This window comes from Xenopus tropicalis, chromosome 8 (genome assembly GCF_000004195.4).
Source record: "Xenopus tropicalis strain Nigerian chromosome 8, UCB_Xtro_10.0, whole genome shotgun sequence".
NCBI lineage: Eukaryota > Metazoa > Chordata > Amphibia > Anura > Pipidae > Xenopus > Xenopus tropicalis.
Genome location: NC_030684.2, coordinates 105,224,557 through 105,248,597, shown reverse-complemented (window position 1 = coordinate 105,248,597; position 24,041 = coordinate 105,224,557). Strand labels below are relative to the sequence as shown.

Below are 24,041 nucleotides of genomic sequence, written 5' to 3'. Positions count from 1 at the left end.
GCCACCCTTTCCTCCGGGTTCCCCATGACCGTGGGGTCTGCTGTAGAGATAGTTACGCCACTGATTATAATAAATAATGCACCTCCTGATGTAAAATATGAGGATATTAGAAGTCATCTTGAAGTTCAATCACCTGTGTAAAAGTACTCAGCTTTCGGCCTCTTGCCTTTATATGGTTATGGAACTCTTTGGTGCCTTTTATTATCCTAATGTTTTAAATTAGGAGGTACATTTATTCATTATATATATCTCACTTCCCCAAACAATATCACAGGACGTCCATTAGAATAGAATACCTTGCCTTTTATCCTATAAATCTCCTAAGACTTATTTTCTTACTCTTGTTTGGAACAGATGAAGAAGAATGAGCCTACGGTGTGCCAAAGCCACGAGGGGAATGTAGAGCAGAGACCTTGTGTTTATAGAATCCTATCTGCCTGAGCATCCTAATAAGGACTGCTCTGAACTGTGTTCAGTTTACTCACACCGACTGCATTAGCTCCTTAATTAGTGCTATAATGTGATCACGCTGTTTTATTGCATCTGCTCCGCAGGGTACAACTGTGGTCTGCCGAGGAATGGTTGCAGTGAGGCAAGATTAACCCTTTTTTTGACCGCCTGTTGTACAAATCAACATTTTTAAGAGTTTTGTAGAACACTATTAAATTAGTCTGTTTTTGTCAAAATCTGCAAAGAATGAGTAAATAGGAAGGAGGGAGATAACATTACCCTTGGTTTTCGAATGTGGTTCACTGGTAGGATTCAAGCATCTTGATGCTTGAAAGAGAAACTTAGGGGCCGATTTATCAAGCTGTGATACCTTTTACAGCAGGGATCCCCAACTTTTTTTTCTCATAGTCTCACTCAGCTATAAAAAGTGTTGGGAAGCCACACAAAAATGAAAAAGTTCTTTGGGGATGCCAAATAAAGGCTGTGGACTGCTGGCCTGCAGAAGGCTCTGCTTGGAGTAAAACTGTGCTCCAAATTTGCCTCCGAACCAGAAATTTAAAAATGGGCACCTACTTTAAGGCCACAGGGAGTAACATCAAAGGGAGTGGTGAGCAACATGTTGCTTGCGAGCCACTGGTTGGAGATCACTCTTACAGAGTGCTAAAGATGTCTGGAGAATAAATGATTGGGATGGGTGTTAATGCACAGTGGGGGGACTACCATCCCACAGAGCAGAATTCTGTCCGACTGCTCAGTCCATTTGAACTGACACCTTTGAAAATCTTCTTACTGTCAAGAAACTGTTCATGGAAAGTATTGATGTGTTGGAAAATATTGAACTGCTGGGATTCCTTCCTTATTTCCTCCTCCTTAGAGCCCATTTATGAAGAATATAAGAATAGTCACTGAGTATGGTTTACCTCCTCTCTTCACCCCAACACCAGAGGGTTATATTTATTATAAATTATATTTATATATTATAAATAATATATAATATATGGATGTCTAAATTCCTTGGGGTCCCTATGAACTCTCTAGCACTCCTTCCCTACCTGCTCTGTTGCTAGAAGGGTATGGGGGAAATTAATATATTTATTGTTGCTGTGTAACCATTAACCTAATTTATTGCTGTACAAATGACTTCTCTAGGGGTTAATCAATTCCTGGTTGTGTCATATTTACCCCGATAATTGTATGTGAAGTGGGAGCTTTAGACACTTGTCCATGTACTACCAGTGGGGTGTGTATGGGGGGGGGGGGCGCTTTAATAAGACAAACTGACAGGCAGTGCTGAGTAATGCTCTTCATCAGAAATAAACAGGATGAGTCATTGGTTATACTAGAGAGAAAAAATTGTTAGGTTGGGGATGTACAGTAAATAAAATATGAAATATCACAACAGGCAATCAAATAATAGCTGTGGTGATTTATAAATCTCACTCGGGAAAACAAAAGTTTTTATATTAGTTTATATACAATTTATAGTTCTCTCACTGCACTTTGATTTTTCAATGATAAATAATAATGATAAATGATAGTCTGATATACTGTAATTAGGTTATTAAAATTATTAAACTTTTTATGGCACAGACAGGTCTACTCAGAGCTTTCCAGAGGTTGTTTATTATTCAGTCCCTGCCCCAGTGGAGTTTGTAGCCTAGGATTCCTATCACATTCACACACACTATGGGCAGATTCAACAGGAGCTAATTAGCCTGCCGCTGTGTTTTTAGAGTGTGGGAGGAAACACGCGCAGACACATAGAATTTACCAACCCAAAGTGCTCTGGTTAGATTTAAGGCAAGGTACTAACTGTGCCATTATATTGCCCATCATGGGGAAATATATTTTTGCAAATCTTCAGATTGTTGCTCTGAACTATGGTATAGCCAGTTTAAATACTTAGGGATATTCATGTCCATCCGTTGTATGTATTTTTCTTAAATATAAATTAGAATGCAGTGGTCCCAGAAGTGAGCCTAACAAATCAGTAATTAAAATGTCCCTTGCCTATTGTATTATAGCTTTTTATAGTAAAGTGCCATTATCCAACCAGGTCGTAGTCCCAACTAGCTGGATCAGCTGCAGGAGTGCATCAGATTTAAAACACGGCATCAGAACACCTAAAATGGCCCTCCATTTCCACCGATGGAAATCATGAAACAACTTTTGCTAGAAAATTTCCCACTCTGGCATTTCCATGTGATTCCTAGTGACTTCAGAAGAGGCCAATTTGTTGACATATGATTCAAGTGTGGAAGAAATGCAAAAGGCAAAATACTGTACAATAGGAAACTGGCAGAGTATGTTAAATACCAGATACATGGAAATTAATATGAAGTTTCCCTTTAATACACCCACCTGCATTACTTTCCAGTGATTCTAATAAATGTACTGTGTTTCACTTGTAAAGAAATTATGGAAAGTGGGAAATGGTTGGTTTGTCCCTGATAATATTCCTGTATGCCAGCTACAGTGTAAAGATTATATTGTGCAGTGTAACATGGGCTTAAACCTGTGAAAATGTTTTTTTTTTTTCTTCAGGCAAACAAAGGCACCCACATACCAGAATGTCTTGGGTTCCCATGGTTTTGGGAATCCTCACTGCCTTAGTTACAGTAGTCGCAATGACCCTTATATTCCTGAGGAAGGGAAGGAAAGAGACACGCTTTGGGTAGGTTTAAGTTATCCATCATTTCCTTTAATTAGTATATGATTTTCTGAACTCAGTGTAAATTTGAAAGAGCATATCAATATAGGAACATTGTCACTACGGCAGACTGCAAGATATAGACACAATATCATTAATATAGCTGACTCCATTGGAGGACAGAAGATCTTTCTTGAAACTTATTGCAGTGAACATGTTTATAATCACTTGCTTATTAAGAACTTTAATTCATATTTGTTTTACCAGCTGTAATTGATGTGTTTCTTTTTTTATTCCTTCCTAATCTCCTCCCATTTATGAATTTTTGTTTAGGATTTTGATTTTAACACATTGATAAGCCACTATTTCTGATGGATGTTTCTATACAAGCCTATGATATTTAAGAGGTAGTTAACCTTTAAATATAGACAGTCATAGACAGTCATATTCTGTTTAATGATTCATTTAGGTTTTTGTTCTGCACCTTCAGTTTGACACATTAAGCTGGTTGCTAGGGTCCAGTTTACTCTAACAACCAGGCATTGGTTTCAATGACAGACTGGAAGATGAATAAGACAGGGCCTAACTATAAAGATTATAGTAACAAGTAGCAATAACACTGTAGCCTCGTAGAGCAAATAGCTTTATGCAGCACCGGATTTCTGTTAAATGCACCCAGAGGCCACCCCCAAACTCTGCGGTGCTAATCCTGTCCCCAGTGCTCCGTATGTGAGAAATTTTAAGTGCGGCTGGGTGACATGCTGCCCCTAAATTTATGCCGCCCTAGGCCCCGGCCTTTGTGGCCTCGCCACAAATCTGGGCCTGGCTTTATGGCTACTGGGCCAGTCTGAAAGCTGTAAAGAGGCAGTTGGCAAATATAAATGATAAAGACCAATTGAAAAGGACATTCTTGCATTGTATTCTGGCCCTTAACTAAGATGTCTTAGATTTGTTACTGCTCACTGCCAGCTCTAAGCACACAGCGTAACGTCTCTCCTTTCTCACCTGTGACCTGCATTTGGTAAACGAGAGACTCAAGAGTACTGGAAACTTCAGACAAAATGCTTAACATCACAGCATATATCTAGTTTATAAAGATTTGTAATGTAAATGCAAAAATGGTCTTAGTAAAGATGGCATATATAAGCTATACCATACACTGCACAAAAGCAAAGATCCCTGGGTGTACTACAAATATGACTGAAGGACATTCAGGGCCCGATTCACTAAAGTCCGAAATAAGGAGTGCTATTTATAGCATGCGTTAAAAATCTTATCACTTCTTATTTTTCGCTCAATTCTCTAAAAGGACACTTGTCATAATTAAGAAGCGATGTTCTTGGCGTTATTTATCTTACGATGACATATTTTCAAGCAATATATTACGCAGCGCACAAGATATATTACGCAGAACGCAATATATTACGCACGTAACCATTACTTTCTGAAAACCACCATTTCCCTGAAAACTGGAGGATGCATCACTCTAGGACCAACATATACTTGAAAAAATACTACTGCAAACTCCATGTAGTGTTGCCAATAGCTCACGAACCGCAATTTTCTTTAAGTACCGCCTGCCCCAAGTAGGGTTAATATTCACACAGATTAACACGATATTTTGCACGTTTAACGCTTCATATGTGTTTGTGAATCATGCGTTAGTACTATTTCTATTCGCTAATTAACACAATGTGTTTTTGTGCATGCGATATGCGGATTAACACATGCGAAATTACTTTGATGAATCGGTACTTAATTATCGCATGCTTTTTAATGAAAAAAACTATGCGATAAGCGTTATTGACCTTTAGTGAATCGGCCCCTATAACGCTTATCGCATATAAAATATGTCATCGTAAGATAAATAACGCCAAGAACATCGCTTCTTAATTATGACAAGTGTCCTTTTAGGGAATCGAGCGAAAAATAAGAAGTGATAAGATTTTTAACGCATTCTATAAATAGCACTCCTTATTTCGGACTTTAGTGAATCGGGCCCTCAGTGTGTGGCAGTGTAATTTTAAAGGGGTTGTTTAGTTTTAAGTTAACTTTTAGTATATAACTTTTAGTTCTATAATGGCCAATTCTAAGTAACTGTGTAATTAGTCATCTTATTATATATAGTTGTTCCTCTCTTTCCAACTTTCTTCTGACACTTTCCAGCTTTCAAATGGGGGTCACAGACCCCAGTAGCCAAAAAACATTTGCTCTGTGAGATGATTGTATTGTTATTGTTACTTTATTACTCTTTTTCTCTGTTCAGAGAACAGAGAAAAAAAAACTTAGTAGTAGAAGGATAAATCCTTCCTCACCCTGAAACACCATATCACACAAAATCCTTGTGCATTAATCGCGTCCCAGTGGCGCTCCGAGCGGCTGCTTTTATTCTGCCCTGCAGGGTTCGTGGTGCATATTATTTTGTTCCTCGATTGGTGCTGCACGGTCAGGCACAGTCACCACTGGCTACATAAAACAGCCAGGAGGGCTGGATTCGGCACGTGGGCCTTGTGTTTGACACGTGCTCTACATCACACAAAAAGTTATCTCAAAGGGGAACAACCTCTTTAAAGGAGAAGGAAAGTCATTTTGGCATTTTACTGCCAATATATTCGCCACATTAATGCCACCTAGAACACTATATTTATTCTGCAGAAACCATACCTGAGTAAAGAGCCCTAGAAGCTTTCTCTGTTTGTTTAAGATAGCAGCTGCCAATTTAGCTTGGTCTTCATAGCTTTCTGCTTGCAGCTTAGCCGTTAGCCTATAGCTCAGATCACACCAAGGGTGGGGGGAGTGAGTTTTATTCTTATGGGAGGGGGGAGCAGGAGAGGGGAGAAAGGAGAGAACTGCGCAGACTCTGGCCCTAGGAATGAAGGATTTTTCTGAGAGAGGAAGTCACATACCCTAAGAACATGTTTATAAAACAATAGACAAGAAATCCTTTGTTTCTTTTGATAGAGGAATCATTGCAGCTTTTCTATGAGTGCTTATGGCTGTATTTACATAGACCTTTCTGGTAAAACTTACTTAGTTTTTACTTTTCATTCGCCTTTAACTATCTGATGCTTTTGTAGTAAGAGGGGCATGTTTACCCTGGTTTAACCCAGAGCAACTTATCAGATGTTTCCTTTCATTTTTATAAAAGCCAGTAAATAGGAACTGCTAGTTGGTTGCCATGGGTTACTTAAATAGAGCAAGATTGTATTTCTGTTACTGTCTTCCTTATCAGTGACTATGAAGGGTCTGTCTGATTTAAGCAACAAGTATATCACACTTATCAAAATATGGGCTATTTTCCCCAAAATAATCCAGGGAATGGGCTTCTGCTTTGTTCCCTGTATTGAACACTAGCACTTTGCCTGAAAACATTTTTCTTCTGACGCAGGAAGAAATGACAAATGTATTTTGTAACAGGTCTCCTGATGCATATTTTTATTTCAGAATGTGTTATTGTTGCTCTGTAAACTTCCCATGAGTCCTGTAATATCTAACTAGTTTTCTGCCGTCTCAAAATAAGAGTGAATATTATTACTGGATTGATGTGCCAATTACTGTTCTATTCTTTTCTCCAAGGAATATGCTGGGCTCAATGCTAGGAAGAGGAGGGCCAGTAATTCAGTTTACAGCTGCCAGATCTTTTAACAGGAGGGGACCTGAGGTGATGGAAGCCACATGTGAGTAGCCTCTGCATCCTTTTTTGTAGAGGGATAAGGCTTTTCAACATGTTGCAGAACTACAACCCCTTGCATAGGAAGGAAGGAAAACTGAGGGGTTATCAAGCAACAAAGCTGAAGTATATATGTAAATAATGTAAGAAGGCTGGGGCCCTGATATCTAAAGCAATATAAAAACCCTGTCTTCCCTCGCATATCTGCTCACTGTGGGCATTTGGGTTGACTTGAGAAAGTATATGCCCATTACGTGTAATGAACATTATATGCCTCAAAAATGTTTTGTATAAATGGAATAGATTTGCTAAAAGGCACTTAGATTGTCCAGTAACCTAAACCCAAACTTAGTGCCTTTTATTATAAAACCCCATTATTCTCATTCGGCCCTACCTGTCAGTGCAGGACGACTGGGATAAGCTGATCCTCTTTGGAGGCAGGACAAACTGAATAAACTTTCTCCAATCTCTTTATCCGTTGTGGCTCCACCTCTTCCTCCAGTTTTTTCAGTTTGTCCTACCTTGGAGGCAGCTTTTCTCCTCTCTCTAGACACTTTTTTATTTTTTATTTTTTTCTTCTCATCTTCCTGATTATTTTATTATTTTCCCTTACTTAGGACTCGCAGTATTCAGCAGCTATTATTTTTATTATTTGATTATTCTTCCCTTGTTATAACTTCAATAACTAACATGGTAAGTCACCCCGGTCGGTAGAGCCCCCCTTCCCGTGTGTGCTCCCGCTGGTAAACCTATATCTCGTGGTTTGAGCCCCTTGTGAGTGCTCCCTATGTGCTACGATCGCTTAGATCTAACAGCACAGCCAAGTAGAGCCCCTGGTGAGCGCTCCTTCCAAGCGGACCCTGCGCGCTCCCGGACATTGCCGTGTTTGAGCCCAGGCACCCCAGGAATAAATAACCTCCTAGTGTGCTCCCAGGCATGCCATGGTTGAGCCCAGACAACCTGCAAAAAAAACTGGCGATACCGCCACTACTGACGCTCGACTGACTTCCGGGTTCAGTCTAGCTAGACACGCCTACATTGCCGCCGATCTCGCGCTCAATTTGGGCGCGTACTGCAGTGCCCTACGTCGCTCAATGACGTCAATCATGCGCTATCATTACTGAGCGCCTCTACATCCGGCGTCCGACGGCGCAACGCTAGGCGCCTGCACACGAGTGCTACCGTAGCGCTGGCAAACGGTATCAGCAACAGTGCCTTTACTGAGTGTCTCCTATTACTGCACGCACAGAGCAAAAGAGCACAGGACAGCACAACTACCTTGGACTAAGGTTAGTCTACGACTACATATACACGACACGCAATAAGTCAATAATCAAAATAAGGAAACAGATCTTATAATGTCTGCACCTGATGACGATCTACTGTCCCTGATTGAGGAGATAGATCTCCCAGACAGACCTAAGAGAATGAAAGCAAAATTAAAGAAACAGGTCAAAACGGCTCCCAAACCCAGGGGCCATTCTCCCTCTCCTCATAAAGAGAGTATCTCTGAACCAACACAGTTAACCACAGCCTTGGTCCATGCCACTCAGGAAGGTCAGTCCCAGTCACTAGACCCATCCACAGTTACTAATGCAGCAACACCTTTACCAACATCTGACCTCTCACAGCTCATGTCATGGATCCAATCCACAGTCCATACATCTGTCCAGCAGGCATTATCTGCCCCATCACTACCGCAACATGGTAAGAGGAAGCGTAAAAGCTCCCCTTCTCCTACCACAAGACGTAAACGATCACCTTCACCTACACCTCAGCAAGATTCTGACTCCCAATCTTACCTTTCTTCTGAGGAGCTAAGTATCATAGATTCAGACGAGGAATTCTCGTCCGAAGGGCAGTCTAGTGACTCAGATGACACATCTAAGCAGCCGGAAGAGGTTAAAAGCATATTGAGAGACATCTTCTCCACTTTGGAGATTAAAGAAGAGCAAATAGCCATATCAAAAGCAGATAAGGTGTTAGGTAACACTTCCAAGAAAGCAAGAACCTTTCCAGTGTGCAAATCTATTACCAGTTATGTCGAGTCAGAATGGCACCAACCAGATAGGAAGTCTAATCTCACACACAAATTTTTTTCCACATACCCTATTCCAGACGAATACAAACATTGGGAAAAAGTTCCAAAGGTAGATCCACCCATCGTCAGATTGGCACGCAACACCACCCTGCCCGCTGAGGACGCAGGCTACCTTAAGGACCCAATGGACAAAAAAATAGACGCCGCTCTAAAGAGGGATTTTCAGAATACCACAGCCATATTAAGGCCAGCAGCGGCTTCCACTACGGTAGCCAGAACAGCCAAATACTGGTGTCAAGAATTACAAAGACACCCCCCTACTGACCCAGACCAATTCGCAACAGAACTAGAAAAGATCAAGTCCGCCCTAGCCTTCCTAGGTGAAGCAGCCATGGAGACGGCAAAACTATCTGCCAGGGCCTCAGCGGCATCTGTCACCGCTCGCAGAGCCCTTTGGCTACGCCAATGGTCTGGCGACACAGCCTCCAAAAACAGGCTTACATCGCTTAAATTCAGCGGATCACAACTCTTTGGCCCTGAGCTTAAACAAATAATATCAGAGGTCACGGGTGGCAAAGGTGCCTTTTTACCACACGGTTAACGACCCAGGAAAGAATTTCACAGACGCAATTACCACCACCGTTCGTGGCCCTCAAGCAATAGACAACAGAGAAACTCTAGGTCTCAGCCACAACCTCAGCCCAATAGGAGATTCAGACCCTCCTGGCAAAACCAATCCAAAATGCCCCGCAAAAGCATGCCAACAAAAGGACAGGACTCCTGACCTCCACGACCACAATCCCTCCCAGCCACCAGTAGGAGGAAGATTGCGCAACTTTGCGCAAACCTGGCAAAACTCAATTTCGGATACCTGGGTACTAAACATCCTAAATCACGGTTACAGCATTCCCTTCACCAAAAAACCTCCAGAACACAGATTTGTCGTGTCCACCGTACCATCCGACCAAACCAAACAAAAAGCTCTATACCGCATCATTCAGGACCTGTTGGACAACGAAGTCATAACACCAGTACCCCAGGAATTCAGATTCCACGGATTTTACTCGAATCTTTTCCTAGTAACAAAAAAAGACGGAGGTTTTCGACCAGTTCTCAATTTACATCCAATAAACAAATTTGTGCGGTACGAGCGTTTCAAGATGGAATCCCTCCCATCAATCATAAAGAGCCTAAAGCCAAACGTATTCCTGACCAAAATCGACATCAAAGATGCTTATCTTCACATTCCAATCAATTACTTTCACCAGAGATTCCTCCGGTTTGCTCTGGGCCAATCACATTTTCAATTCGAGGCACTTCCTTTCGGGCTGACGTCAGCCCCAAGACTATTTACCAAGGTTCTAGGAGCATTATTAGCAGTGCTACGGCTTCAAGGCATCCACGTTACAGCCTATCTAGACGACCTACTAGTCACAGCAGAATCAATAAAAGAAGCCGAACTCCACACCCAGGAGTGTCTACGAACTTTGCAACAGCACGGCTGGCAGATCAATCACAAAAAAAGCCTTCTCAACCCGACACAATCGTTAGAGTTCCTGGGCATGCAGATCAACACAGTGGACAGAAAAGTGCTCCTGCCACTAACCAAAGCCACAACACTTCAGAACGCAGCACACAACCTATTGTCACAAATCCCGGACTTCAGCCCACGACATTCTCCGACTACTAGGCCTAATGGCAGCCAGCATAGAAGCGGTACCATTTGCAAAGTTTCACCTTCGACCGCTCCAATGGGAATTCCTAAAGTCATTCGACAAAAACCATCAAAACTTGTCACAGATCATAGACCTCTCCAACAAGGTAAAGCAGAGTCTATCCTGGTGGACACACCTTCCCAACCTCACAAGAGGCAACAGCTGGGACCGTCCGGTCCAGGAGATAGTCACAACAGATGCCAGCCGAGTGGGATGGGGAGCAACGTGGCCACCTCAGGTATGCCAGGGCACATGGTCAACTCGCGAACTGAGACTTCACATCAACGCGCTAGAAATAAGAGCAGTCTACTACGCTCTACTCCATTGGCAGGCCCCCATGAGAGGGAAACACGTGAGAATTCAATCCGACAACAGCACCACAGTAGCCTACTTAAATCGTCAAGGAGGGACCAGAAGCGCATCTGCACTCCTCGAAGTATCCCGAATCATGACCTGGGCGGAGAAACATCAGGTCCTCTTAACAGCAGTGTTCATCCCAGGCATTCACAACTGGGAGGCGGACTATCTGAGTCGCACCACGCTGGACCCGGGAGAATGGAGACTCAAGCCACAAGTCTTCCAACAGATCGTAAACAAATGGGGTCGCCCATGTCTCGACGTCATGGCATCTCGATTCAACACCCAACTACCGAGATTTCTCTCGAAGGTTCAAGACCCCAGAGCAGAGGGAGTGGACGCACTCACCAGTCCCTGGCAGTGTCAACTAGCGTATGCTTTCCCCCCCATACCACTCATCCCTCGACTACTACACAAGATCAGGAGGGAGAAGGTACCTACCATACTCATCACCCCATGGTGGCCACGCAGAGCGTGGTTCGCGGAACTAATTCAAATGTCAGCGGAACCACCATGGACACTTCCACTATCGACCGATCTCCTATCACAGGGTCCAGCACAGGCACAAAATGTGCACAGGCTGAATTTAACGGCTTGGATGTTGAGACCAAATTATGGAAACAAGAAGGATTTTCTGACCATGTAATCCGGACCTTAATCTCAGCAAAAAAACAGTCCACTTCTAAGGTGTATCACAGAATATGGAACCTGTTTATTAATTGGAGTCAAAGGCACAATATACATTGGCAGTCCTGTGTATCCACACATGTCCTAGAATTCCTACAAGATGGAGTGGACAAAGGGCTGAGTATATCCGCACTGAAAGTTCAGACGTCAGCTCTTGCATCTCTCTTCCATAAACAATGGGCCGCACTACCCGAGGTAAAAACATTCTTCCAGGCTCTTCTCAAGTTGCACCCGCCACTGAGAGATCCTATTCCACCATGGGACCTTAATTTGGTCCTCAGGGCCCTCCAGAGGCCCCCCTTTGAACCTATGGCTACAGTGGACATAAAATTTCTTACATGGAAGGTAGCCTTCCTCCTAGCAATATGCTCGGCTAGACGAGTATCAGATATGGCAGCGTTGTCTTATCGGCAACCTTGGACAATTTTTCATCAAGATAAGGTGGTACTCCGTACTATACCATCTCACCTTCCAAAAGTCACATCGAGTTTCCATCTCAACCAAGAGATAGTACTCCCTTCATTCTGCCCTCAACCGAAGAATGATCAAGAAAAGCAGCTACATTCTCTTGACGCTGTTAGGGCGCTAAAATTTTACATTCACAGAACAGCAGAGTTCAGACGATCGGATGCCCTATTCATATTATTTGGAAACAATAAGAAAGGTTTACAGGCATCCAAACGCTCCCTAGCCAGATGGATAGTAACAGCCATACTAGAGGCCTATGATTCTATGGGACAGAAAGCTCCCATTACAGTAAAAGCTCACTCCACCAGAAAAATTAGCGCCTCATGGGCTTTCCACAATTTTGCATCGATAGAAGCCATACGCAAAGCGGCTACGTGGAGTTCATTACATACCTTCACAAAATTTTATAGGCTAGATGTAATGGCCTCAGCGGAGGCGACCTTTGGCAGGAAGGTGCTACAAGCAGCAGTAGCACATAGATAGCTCCTGCTCATAGTTCAGTTCAGATATATCTGTTAACAGTTTTCCTAGTTCATACCCACCCAATTTTGGACGGCTTTGGGACATCCCCAGTCGTCCTGCACTGACAGGTAGGGCCGAATGAGAAAGGGAGATTTTCTTACCTGAAAAATCCTTTTCTCATAGGCCCGTACTGTCAGTGCAGCATCCCTCCCTGTGGGTGCCGGTTTTTTGCTGCTCGTCACTTAAGCATTAGAATAGGCAGTGAGGGTTCTGTCTCCACCGGCAGGCTCTGGTACAAAAACTGGAGGAAGAGGTGGAGCCACAACGGATAAAGAGATTGGAGAAAGTTTATTCAGTTTGTCCTGCCTCCAAAGAGGATCAGCTTATCCCAGTCGTCCTGCACTGACAGTACGGGCCTATGAGAAAAGGATTTTTCAGGTAAGAAAATCTCCCTTTCTCTAACAAAGTCTTGGGCAAATCCAACTTTCTGTGGCTTTTCCAAAACTGTTATCCATGGCTTCCTTAAAGGTAGATTTAATGGACACAACAATCCTAATAGGGTTGCTACCTTTTATGGAAGAAAATCTGGGCCTTTCTATACTTTTTTTTTTTTTTTTGTATTAATAACATTAACATTAAGCATACTTTTTATGGGCCAGGCTGGTAAAATACTGGCCTGGTAGCCAGTATCTTTTTTTTTTTAATTCATAATTGTCCTGTCATAAATGTCCCTGTAAACTCTAGGCCTGGATTTGTGGAAAGGCCACTAGAAGAGCAGACATTTTGTGGGAAGGGGTGAACCAATCTTTAAAAATTATTATTTATTTATTTTTGTAATTGTTCTTATGTCTGTGAATTTATAACCAGTGGCTGCCAAGTGTTTTAGGGTTATTATTAAGCCTTCAATGTTTTATACAGAAAATGTTACATATGCTTTCAGGCTACATGTACTGTTACTGGCTTGTGGGGGTGTCATCACATAAGTGGTCTGGGGCAGTCTTAATTGTTAACCAAGCTCTGTAAATCTAGTTTGGAAACATTCAGGAGAGAGTCCAGTTAGATCATTATAGAAACACACATATGAGACATGCAGGTAGCTATTAATTATTATAATGTGCTGGCAGTGGACTTTATTTTTGATAATAATGAATGCCTGGTCCCTTTCTATCTTGGGAGCACTATTTGTAAGTACTCTTTGGAAGAGCTGTTTATGATACATTTATTTTTCTCTCTGTTCCCAAATCAGTGGGTCCTTTTCTACCTGATGTCGATTGTGTGGTCATTAATAAATAAATATGTTTATATATTGCACATTTACAGTGGACAGCATTGGAATTAGTGATGAGCTGAAATCCAAACTTAAAGATGTACTCATACAACAGCAGCAGTTCACTCTAGGGCGGACACTAGGAAAAGGTAAATTTTAACTTAATCAAAGATCTTTTTTTTTTTTTTTTTAACTTTTAAATGAAAACAGCTCCATAAGAGATTCTGTTGAATATGCAGTGTTTACTTTTGCATGAAAACATTGTGAAATATTATAAATGTTACACCTTTTATTCTTGCATAGGGGAAATCCAAGACAAAGCAGGATCAAATACCCTTTATCTAAAGGGCTAATACACATTTAGGATAATGGCATACATAACGTTACTGCCAGCAGAGAAACACTTAATACCCCTCTGGGCCAGTACATAATGAAATCTTTCTGACTTCACAGAATGAATAGCTTTTGTGCAGAACAGTATGCATTCAATCCCTTACCTCAGGGTAGGCAAATTTCATCAGAGGGACACCACTGAATCTCAAACCTGGCTCTTTCTACTGAATTGACTTAAGACAGGCAGGTTGAACAGCTGCAGGGGACAATTGGTGACCTGAATTGTATCTTTTTATTTCACATTAAGGCTGTGCTTCACATTCAAGGAGAGTGTCACAATTTCATTCATGGCTATCCTTTACACTGTTCAGCATTGCACATGCTGTACAACCCAGAGAAAGCATTGATCTCACATTTTCATTTAAGCAGATCAAAAACCTTTTTTTAAATTACTGCTGAAAAAGAGGAATGTTGCATATTAACTTCTTCTGCCTGGAAAAACTGCATGTGCCAATGTAGCTTTTTTTTTTTTTTTTTTTTTTGTTTAAATGTTTTTATTTTGTGGTTGAAAGTAAATCATACAGAGGAGCACCTTTTGGGTTATCCCAGGGTTCCAGGCAAATTTATACATAATCATAAACATAGGGGAAAAGGAGGGGGGGGTAGAGGAAGTGGATAAAAGAGGAAAAGGCAGTTCAGGGTAAAAGAATAAATTTAAGTGATAGAGCAAGATAAAATAAAATGGGAGAGTAACCGGTAAACTTAGGGGAAGAGTTCTTGTGGGTATATGTTTGTCGAACTTTTTCCTGTAGGTAAATAATCAGGTCTTGTCTTTTGATGTTTCAGTATGTCTTCAGAAGGTATCCTTTCCAGGTTAATCTTATGGGTGTAGTGAGATATTTCTGTAAGTCATCCAGGGGGCCCAGATTTTGTTGTGAACTTTTAGTTGGCCTGTTGAGATACTTGTTAGCCTTTCCATAATTAGCATATTGTCTAGTCTAGTTTTGACAGAGTTTATATCCAGAGTTGCTGATTTCCAGGCTTTGGCTATTGTTTGTTTCGCTGCTGAAAAAATGTGGGTGATTAATTTCCTCAGGTATTTATTGCCACTGGGAATGTTTTTGTTGAGCAGAGCTTCTGCTGGGCTCTTTCGTAATGAGAGGCCAGTTACTGCCGTTATTAAAGTGTAGATTCTGATCCAGTACCGTACTGCAACTGGGCAGTCCCACCAAGTGTGCATAAACGTGCCTTGTTGGTTGCATGCTCGGAAGCATGATGGGGATGCTGAAGGATACCACTTAGAGACTTTAGTTGGTACCAGGTACCATTGATGTAGGACCTTTTGGGAAGTTTCCTGAGTCAGCACGTTTATGGAGCATGTGACTGTGTTTTTGAAGATGTCTCGCCAGGTATCTTCATCGAAACATAGACGCAGCGTACTTTCCCAGGTTTGTACAAATTTTAATTCCTTAATTGGAGTTAGGTGGGTTGCTGTATCGTATAGATAGGATAATGCCCCTTTAAGCGTAGTGAGTTGCAGACATAGTCTTTCGAAGGCTGTGGGTAGGGGGAATTGTTTGCCCTTATGGTGGGATCTGATGTAGCTCACTACTTGGTGGTAGTGAAGCCATTCATGTTGTGGAATTTTATAATTGTCTTGGAGTCTTGACCAAGGCAGAAGTATGTTGCTGCTGGTTAGTGAGTGTATAGTGTCTAGGTTGGATTGTTTCCACCAATGAAGAGCTCCTGATGACTGGCCTGGATCGAAATCTGGGTTGTTGATAAGGCTTGCAACTGGTTTATGTGGGGAACAGAGTTTGTAGGGTTCCTTTGATCTGTCCCAGAGTCTGACCAGATGAGTTATTATAGGATTTGTTTGTGTCTGAAGAGTAGAGTGGGTTGTCCATAGTATGTTCCGTAAGGATATATTAGGCAGAGAGTCTTGTTCGATCTTTACCCATATTGGTTTATCTTCAGGTAAGTGCCAAGGTATCATTTGGGACAATTGTGCTGCAATATAGTATCCTTTCAAATTGGGGATGCCTAGGCCACCCTTGTGTCGGTTGCGGCAAGCTGTAGCGCGATTGATTCGCGGCCTTTTCCCATTCCAGACAAATTTTGTGAAAGTCTTTTGCATTTTTTCTATGTAGTCCTTAGGGGGGGGAGGTTGGGAGCGTGCGGAACAAGTATAAAAGTAGGGGAAGGGCAGACATTTTCAGTGCGGTTACTCTCCCAAGCCAGGATAATTTAAGTCTTTCCCATGACTTCACCATATTTAAGATCTTTTGTTCTATTTTGGGATAATTTTCTTTGGCTAAAGATCTGTAGTCAGTTGATATCAAGACACCTAAATATCTTATAGTTTTGGTTTGCCATTTGAATTCAAAATTAATTTCTAATAATTTTTTAAGATGGGGCTGGAGGTTTATACTTAAGGCTTCTGACTTAGAGGGATTAATGTTAAGCCCCGAAATCTTAGCAAAGTCAGAGAGAATATCATATAGATATGGGAGAGAAGTCATGGGATTAGACATTGTCATTATTATGTCATCAGCATACATTGTGCATTTGTATTCAGAGTCCCCTGTTATTATACCTGAGATTTTTTTGTTTAGCCTTAGTTGTTGGGCTAGGGGTTCGAGTGCCAAGGCAAATAATAGAGGGGACAGGGGGCATCCCTGTCTAGTCCCTCTGCCAATTTGGAATGCGTCTGATTGGAACCCCATGTGGCTGACTTTAGCTGTAGGGGAGTTGTAAAGGGCCTTAACTACGGAGAGAAAAGGGATGGGAAAATTATAGGCAGATAACACTTGGTACAGATAGTGCCAGGAGACCGAATCGAATGCTTTTTCTAGGTCTAATGATAAAAGCATGGAGGGAACATCTTTCATTTTTGCTATATGTATGAGATTTATGATTTTGCGGATGTTATCAGTGACCTGTCGTTTTGGGATAAATCCTGACTGATCCTTGTGGATAAGTTGTCCTAGGAACTGGTTGAGTCTTGAGGCTATTATTTTAGCTAGTATTTTGATGTCTAGGTTTAGTATTGATATAGGGCGGAAATTTTTACAGTTAGTGTGGTCCTTCTCCGGTTTAGGTATCACGGCTATTTGTGCTTGTAAGTCATCTCTGCTAAAGTTGCCTTTATTAGTCATTATATCGTTAAATAATAGGTGTAACCATGGGATCAGTTTAGGGGCGAATAGTTTATAATATTTTCCTGTGAACCCATCAGGGCCTGGCAATGTAGCTTTTTTAACACTGTTTAGAGATCTAGGTAGCCCTCACAAGTCTTATTCTCTGACATAGTGGGCATATGGTTTTAAAAGGAGTTAGGCAAGGCCATTGAGTTTATTGTGTCTGATGCATAGCATGCACCGATGCATTTATCTGCAGACATTTGCTTATGCATTTTCTTCTTGCATTGAGTTATCTCATTTTGCAAAACCCAATGTGTTGGTTGATGAGACACTGGACCCCATCGAATATGCAGATATCATCATCTCCTCAGGGTATTGACCAGCAGTCTTTCCAGAGGGGCAATAAATGTGCTGCCTGTCCTTATTAATTATAGTTATATTCCTACACTACCAGCTTGCATTGAAGTCTCATTTTAACTCAGTAAGGCAACACTTTGTGGTAAAAATGAACATTAACTTTAAAAATAGCTCCTTTATTTGAGCTCCTATAGATCTGATACAGTCCCTGTTGCAACTAAGGTGTTAGTTTATCCTAACGTTCCCTGTCAGAGGTAGGAGGGGGGATAGCCAATCACATCCCTGTATTAACACATGCAAAGACAGGCTTCAGTTGATCTAACTTGCAGCTGCTGTCAGTGCTGCCAGCTCCCCTGCACTGCCTGGAAAAGAAGCAAGTAGAAGAAAGTAAAAAAGATGGACACAACTAGTACTGTACGGTTTTAATAAATCAGCCTGAAACACAACATATCATCTGTATTTAGAGAAGTATAAATCACTGGCATGTTCTTGCTTTTACGCACTATGTCCCCTTTAATCATCAATTAACCTTCCTTCTAGGTGAGTTTGGGTCTGTCAGGGAAGCCCAACTAAAGATGGAAGATGACACCATGCAGAAGGTGGCAGTAAAGATGCTGAAGGGTAAGTTTAAAAAGATTCACATTTGAATACAAAGTACAAACTGGCCCTTTAACTGTCACCAAATTACATCTTCAAGACTTTTTTGCCTTTAAAAATGAGACCTCACACATTTGCTAGAAAAAGCCTCTGGTTGAAAAACTGCAGTATATCCATAAGTTGTTTATCTCTACTGAATCCTAGCAGTTTGCTTCCTGAAGATGATTCAACAGAGTGTTCCTGTGCAGTAAGCAAGGCTTCTATATTAGCACCCCTGTACTTTAGGAAGGACACTGTAAACACACAAAAACACTGGTCACACTACTTCTACAAGGGCCTGTTTGTTCATTTGGGTTCTTCTGAAGGCAGTAAAAAAAAAAAATCTTCACAAACATATGATATATCTGTGATGTGTTTTTTCTTTAAATAACACATTTTTTTCTGCACTTCTGTGCTGATGTGGTCAAGCCAATAATTATTGTTTTCTTCATATAGTATATTTAAGCTGTAGGTCTGAGGCATGTGCACCTGGACCTAACATTAGTATCTTATGTAACTTTACATTATATAATACTGGGTTATTTATGGGAAGATTGTTATTAACCAAAAGCTGTTTATCCTTTGCTTTGTCATGGAGGGTGTTTCTTATGAGCACTGCATACCCTGCATAGTTATATCATTCCAAATTCCCAAACCTGTTTTGTAAGTAGCATACCACAGCGACTGGGCCAGGGGCGTTCTAGGGGATGTTGCCTACTGGTACTTGCCTAGCAGGCCAAGATAAACTGGTCTGAAAGACCCTATAGGAAATATCATTGCTGCAGTAGTTGCTTGTCTATAAAGTTCATTTCTGCTACAGCTGTAGAAGGGGACCACATAAGGCTTATTAGGTCAGTGTTTGACTAGATGAGTCTATGGATTCCATTTCCAAAGCTGCTTTCATTTTACATTTGAAGATCACCCCATGACAATAACTTAGAGAAAGTAAAATGATTAAACCTGAAATCATTTACAGCTTAAAGGGGACCATGTGCCTTTAAAGCTCCATTTGCAGTCAGGACTGATAAATATTTCTGGTTTGTGCACAAGAAGAGCCTTGTTAGACACAATAGAAATAGCACCAGCGCTCATGTCAGTTTCCAGTGGAGTTTTAATGAGCCATTTTACTCTCAAACCTTATCTTTGCCTCTTTTAACATATTTCTTTCTCCTGCCAGCTGAGATTTTCTGCTCCAGCGATATTGAAGAATTTTTGAGAGAAGCTGCTTTTATGAAGGAGTTTGACCACCCAAATGTCTGCAAATTAATAGGTAAAACCTGCAGATATTACTTTTTTCCCCCCGCTTCTGCCTACTCTGCCAATTAGAGTGTTGTAAAAGGTTCTCATTATTTAGGATCTGTTTCATAACTTAGATTGTGTGACTCAGAAGCACCAAGTATTCAGCACACAGTTATTTTGCTATATTAAGACTTTAAATGCCCAGATCTTACTGGGAAAATAATGATGCAGCAGCCCCAAATCTGTTGTTTTAGGTCCTCCGAAAATATCACTTTCTTTATTTGCGTTAATGGGGCTTTTAGTAAAAGTCTTCATTAAGCAAAAACCCGTGGGCAGATGGTTTTGATCTTTTCAGTGGGAGAGAAGGTTTTCAGGAGTTATTTTTGGGGTGACATATTATTTGACATTCTGTTGCTACTTTGTCTGATTAAAGGCTGTGTTTGAGGGAAAAAAGGACTTGTTTTGGTTTGACTCTGCAGACTACACTCTGTAAATGTAATGCTTGTGATCACATAAAATTTGTTTCGAGGCAAGTACAGGTATGGGACCCATTATCCAGAATGCTTGGGACCTGGGGTTTTCCAGACAAGGGGTCTTTCCATAATTTGGATCTCCTACCTTAAGTCTACTAAAAAAATATTTAAACAGTAATTATACCCAATAGAATTGCTTTGGCTCCAATAAGAATTAATTATATCTTAGTTGGGATCAAGTACAAGGTACTGTTTTATTATTACAGAGAAGAAAGAAACTGTTTTAAAATGTGAATTATTTGATTAAAATTGAGTCTATGGGAGACGGCCTTTCTGTAATTTGGAACTTTCTGGATAATGGGTTTCCGGATAAGGGGTCCGATACCTGTATGATAAAAATAGTATAAAGCAAAGATACTTAGTAGTAATATCTATAATAAACCATTTCCATAGCTTAAAAATTGTCTTGAACAAAAGGGCAACTAAAGACTGAAAGGAACACTGTATGCCAGTGACCCCCAACCAGTGGCTTGTGAGCAACGTGTTGCTCTCCAACAATTTGGATGTTGCTCCCAGTGGCCTCAAAGCAGGTGCTTATTTTTGAATTTCTGTTAAGGAGGCAAGTTTTGGTTGCATTAAAACCCAGTGTAATTGCCAAACAGAGCTTTCTGTAGGCTGCCAGTCAACATAGGGGCTATCAAATTGTCAATTATAACTTTCATTGGCACCCCCAGGAACTTTTTACATGCTTGTGTTGCTCCCCAACACTTTTTTATTTGAATGTGGCTCACGGGTATAAAAGGTGGGGGATCCCTGCTGTATGCTATGGTTCTCATGCTTAAAGGGCAATATCTGTTTTGGTATTGTTGGGGGGGGGGGGGTCCTCTTTGCCCAGAATAAGCTCCCAATAACATCAGGCCAGGCTTTGCAAATTCCTGGGCCATGATATTTGTTGACTCCTTGTAACCTTAATACTACAATAGGGCTGTGGGAGGTGATGTAAAGGTTGTGGGAAAATAATGGAATGAGACTGAAACTGCATGCCTAGACAGTAACAGCACTTTTAATGCTAGATAAAAGCAAAAGGGCATTAACATTCATACATTGTTTTCAATATATGCAACAGACAACTTTAAAGGGAAATACAAATAATACTGTGGACTTTTGCATTCCTTTTGCATTAAACAGAGTGCATAGATAATGGAGTAGGGCATGGTCAAAGAACCTTCTTACCTTCTGGGTCATCTGTCCTATCTGGGGACCATCAGAAGGCTTTCAACTCTTTTTATGTTTTGCATAGGGTTGCTGTATATAGAAAACCATGAAATAAATCTTCTTTATACTTGCATGCAGATCTACAAAATCTTTTTAGGCCTAATGGGTAATCAGACCATGTTTCATAGGTATATTGTTGTTGGTTTTACCAGAAGGCCGTGTGTTCTACATTGTTTGCTCAAAATCACAAATGTTATTAAGGACTGGCTGAGATCTGCCGGTGGCATCAGGCCCCTTACAGAACACTGTGCTGCCAGGTAAATTGCCAATAAAACATGCATTAATTAATTGAGATGACTGTGCACTACTATTTCTAACTAGAGTTCACGTGCTATTATTATTCTTAAATGAATAATGGGGGTACATTTCTAATTTCTATCATTTTTCCTTTTATACTAGGAAAGTTCACTGGCTCCATACCTGAGGCATTCCCTCAATTGATATATTTGCCCGTTTGAACTTTAACCCAACCCCTTGATACAGGAAGCCCTTCCCAACCCTCTTTCCTTTATGTGACATAGCTGTGTAATATAACTAGCACATACGGAAGGAAGGAGAGGCTGAGATTACATAGCAAGAAAAATGTTTTGCCAGACTCACTACAAAACAGCAAAAAAATCAACCCTACACCCACCCACATGCATTGTGGGTCTCATGTGGGTACCTTCTGCCTGTAGGATTTTAGCAGCACTATCACTATGGTAGTTGGTCTATTGAAACTGAAGCCATGTCCAAGGCAAAAAGCATGGCAGTGTAGGCAGATTATATTGAAATGTGATTATTATTGAAAACACATTTGAAAAAAATTAACTTAAATTTTTCTGAGAATGGACAAATACATTTTGAATTCATGGATTTTAGAATACCATATAGCTGACATCATAATGTTGGTTTTTGGGAAACTCCATAATTCTGAAATGGCTGTGTTATTCTCAACTAAAAGAGACGCGTCATGTTAATGGGACAGGGTCGGACTGGGCCGCCGGGACACCGGGAAAAATCCCGGTGGGCCCCGGCCCTAGTGGGCCCCAGCGGCCCAGTCCGACCTTTGCCGGCGCTCCCCGCTACTGACTGTTCCTCCCCGACGCGTTCAATTTATACGCGCTCGGGGAGGACGTCAGGGGGGGGTTAGGGGGGCCCTTGGGGGGGTTAGGGGACGCGGCTGGGGCACCTGCAGGGCCCCTGGGGCGGGAGCCCCGGTGGGCCCTGCACCCCCCAGTCCGACCCTGTAATGGGATGATTTGGCTTTAAAGTACCCACACCAAACCCAAAATGAAATGAAATTTTGAATTACATCCAAAACGACAGAACTCTGGTCAGAATGGAATTGCTTTTCTGTGTCAAAGCAAGTAGTTATCAGCACCGCTCCCTCCCTACACAGAAGCTGTCACTGAGTAGTATGATGATGTGGCAGTTGGGTGCTGATTCACAGTCACCAAAGTCACATGTTCCTCACAGTCACCTGCTGCTTAGATTAGAGACTTAACAACAATACATGGAAAACTTTTCTAACCACCCCCATATTTTGAAATAATAGGGGAAAGTATTTTTTTTTTACTGTTGCTTTCTTCTTATCAAGCACTTTTTATATTTAACTCCTTCACACATGCCTTAAAGGGGTAATTCATATTTAAATTAACAATATATTATGTTTTAGAATGAGGAATGCTTTTAATTGGTCTTTATTTTTTATAGATTTTATTTGGAGGTCAATTAAAAACAATTGCTTTGTGAGGCTACATTTTATTGCTGTTGTAATATTTTATTTCTTAGCTTTATATTCAGGCCTCTCTTATTCATATTCCATTGTCTCACTCACACCACTGATTGATTGCTAGGGTAGTTTAAACCCTAGCAACCAGATAGCTGCTCAAATTACAAACTGGAGAACTGCTGAACAAAAAGCTAAATATTTCAAAAGAAAAAATGACCCCATGTTTAATCATGCATGATTTTTTTAAATCCCAGGTGTAAGTTTAAGAAGTCGTACAAAAGGAAGGCTTCCTGTCCCCATGGTCATCCTGCCATTTATGAAACATGGAGACTTGCACACTTTTCTGCTGATGTCCCGTATTGGGGAAGAACCCATTGTAAGTGTTTATTATTATTAATATTTAAGTGTTCATTAATGAAGGGACCTATTTAACCAACTGAAAATTTGTTGTTGTGCAAGTTAAGGTTGTGAGACTGTGATACAGTTACTTTGAGCCATGTTATAGGTGACAGTGAAAGGGTGGGGAAGGAATTGGAGCGGTTTATAGTATGGCAAATATTTTTTAAGATGTAGGTGTGGTCAGAGGAGATGCAAGTTTTTAATCAGTTCTTTCAAGATCATGGGTGAAAAGGCTGCAGCTCATTTTCACCGATCAACATGCTAAACTGATAGATACATTTTCCAACATCTCCGATTGGGGACAGCATGAGCATTCGCTGACATGCCAGCTTTCAAGTTGGCTATACACTTGCCAGTTCTGTATGGTGTCTGAAGCTTATGAGCTGAAGGGAAAGATATCACACAAGGGGCCATACAGTAGCTGTGGCTTATCACTTCCTGAGTTTGGCCAGTTTTAGATACTGCTGTATGTGCAGCCTGGAGTTCAAGTAAAGCACTTATTTCCTGTGCTAGATATTCTTGAAGCTGTAGCTGAAAGGTTAATAAAGCACTTCTTTTTTTATATGTCTGTTACCTTTTGAGCTAAGGGGACCCTGAACAAATAATTTACTTCAAAGGGCAGATTAAACTGAAAAAGTCATCTGAAAACCACTGCTGTAGTACTTTCTTGTGGCTATTGCTTAAGATTCTCTGCATTATTCTCTA

General features: G+C 41.2%; 1 protein-coding gene across 3 annotated transcripts in view; it reads left to right on the top strand.

The window, feature by feature from the left end:
* tyro3 (TYRO3 protein tyrosine kinase) overlaps positions 1 to 24,041 on the top strand; it is a 106,490-nt gene that overhangs the window by 56,595 nt on the left and 25,854 nt on the right. For all 3 annotated transcript variants that reach the window (XM_012968690.3, NM_001079263.1, XM_031890596.1), the window contains 6 exon segments: positions 2,995 to 3,124; positions 6,677 to 6,777; positions 13,821 to 13,916; positions 18,141 to 18,221; positions 19,414 to 19,506; positions 23,192 to 23,313. In XM_012968690.3, coding sequence (XP_012824144.1) covers positions 2,995 to 3,124; positions 6,677 to 6,777; positions 13,821 to 13,916; positions 18,141 to 18,221; positions 19,414 to 19,506; positions 23,192 to 23,313 — 623 coding nt within the window.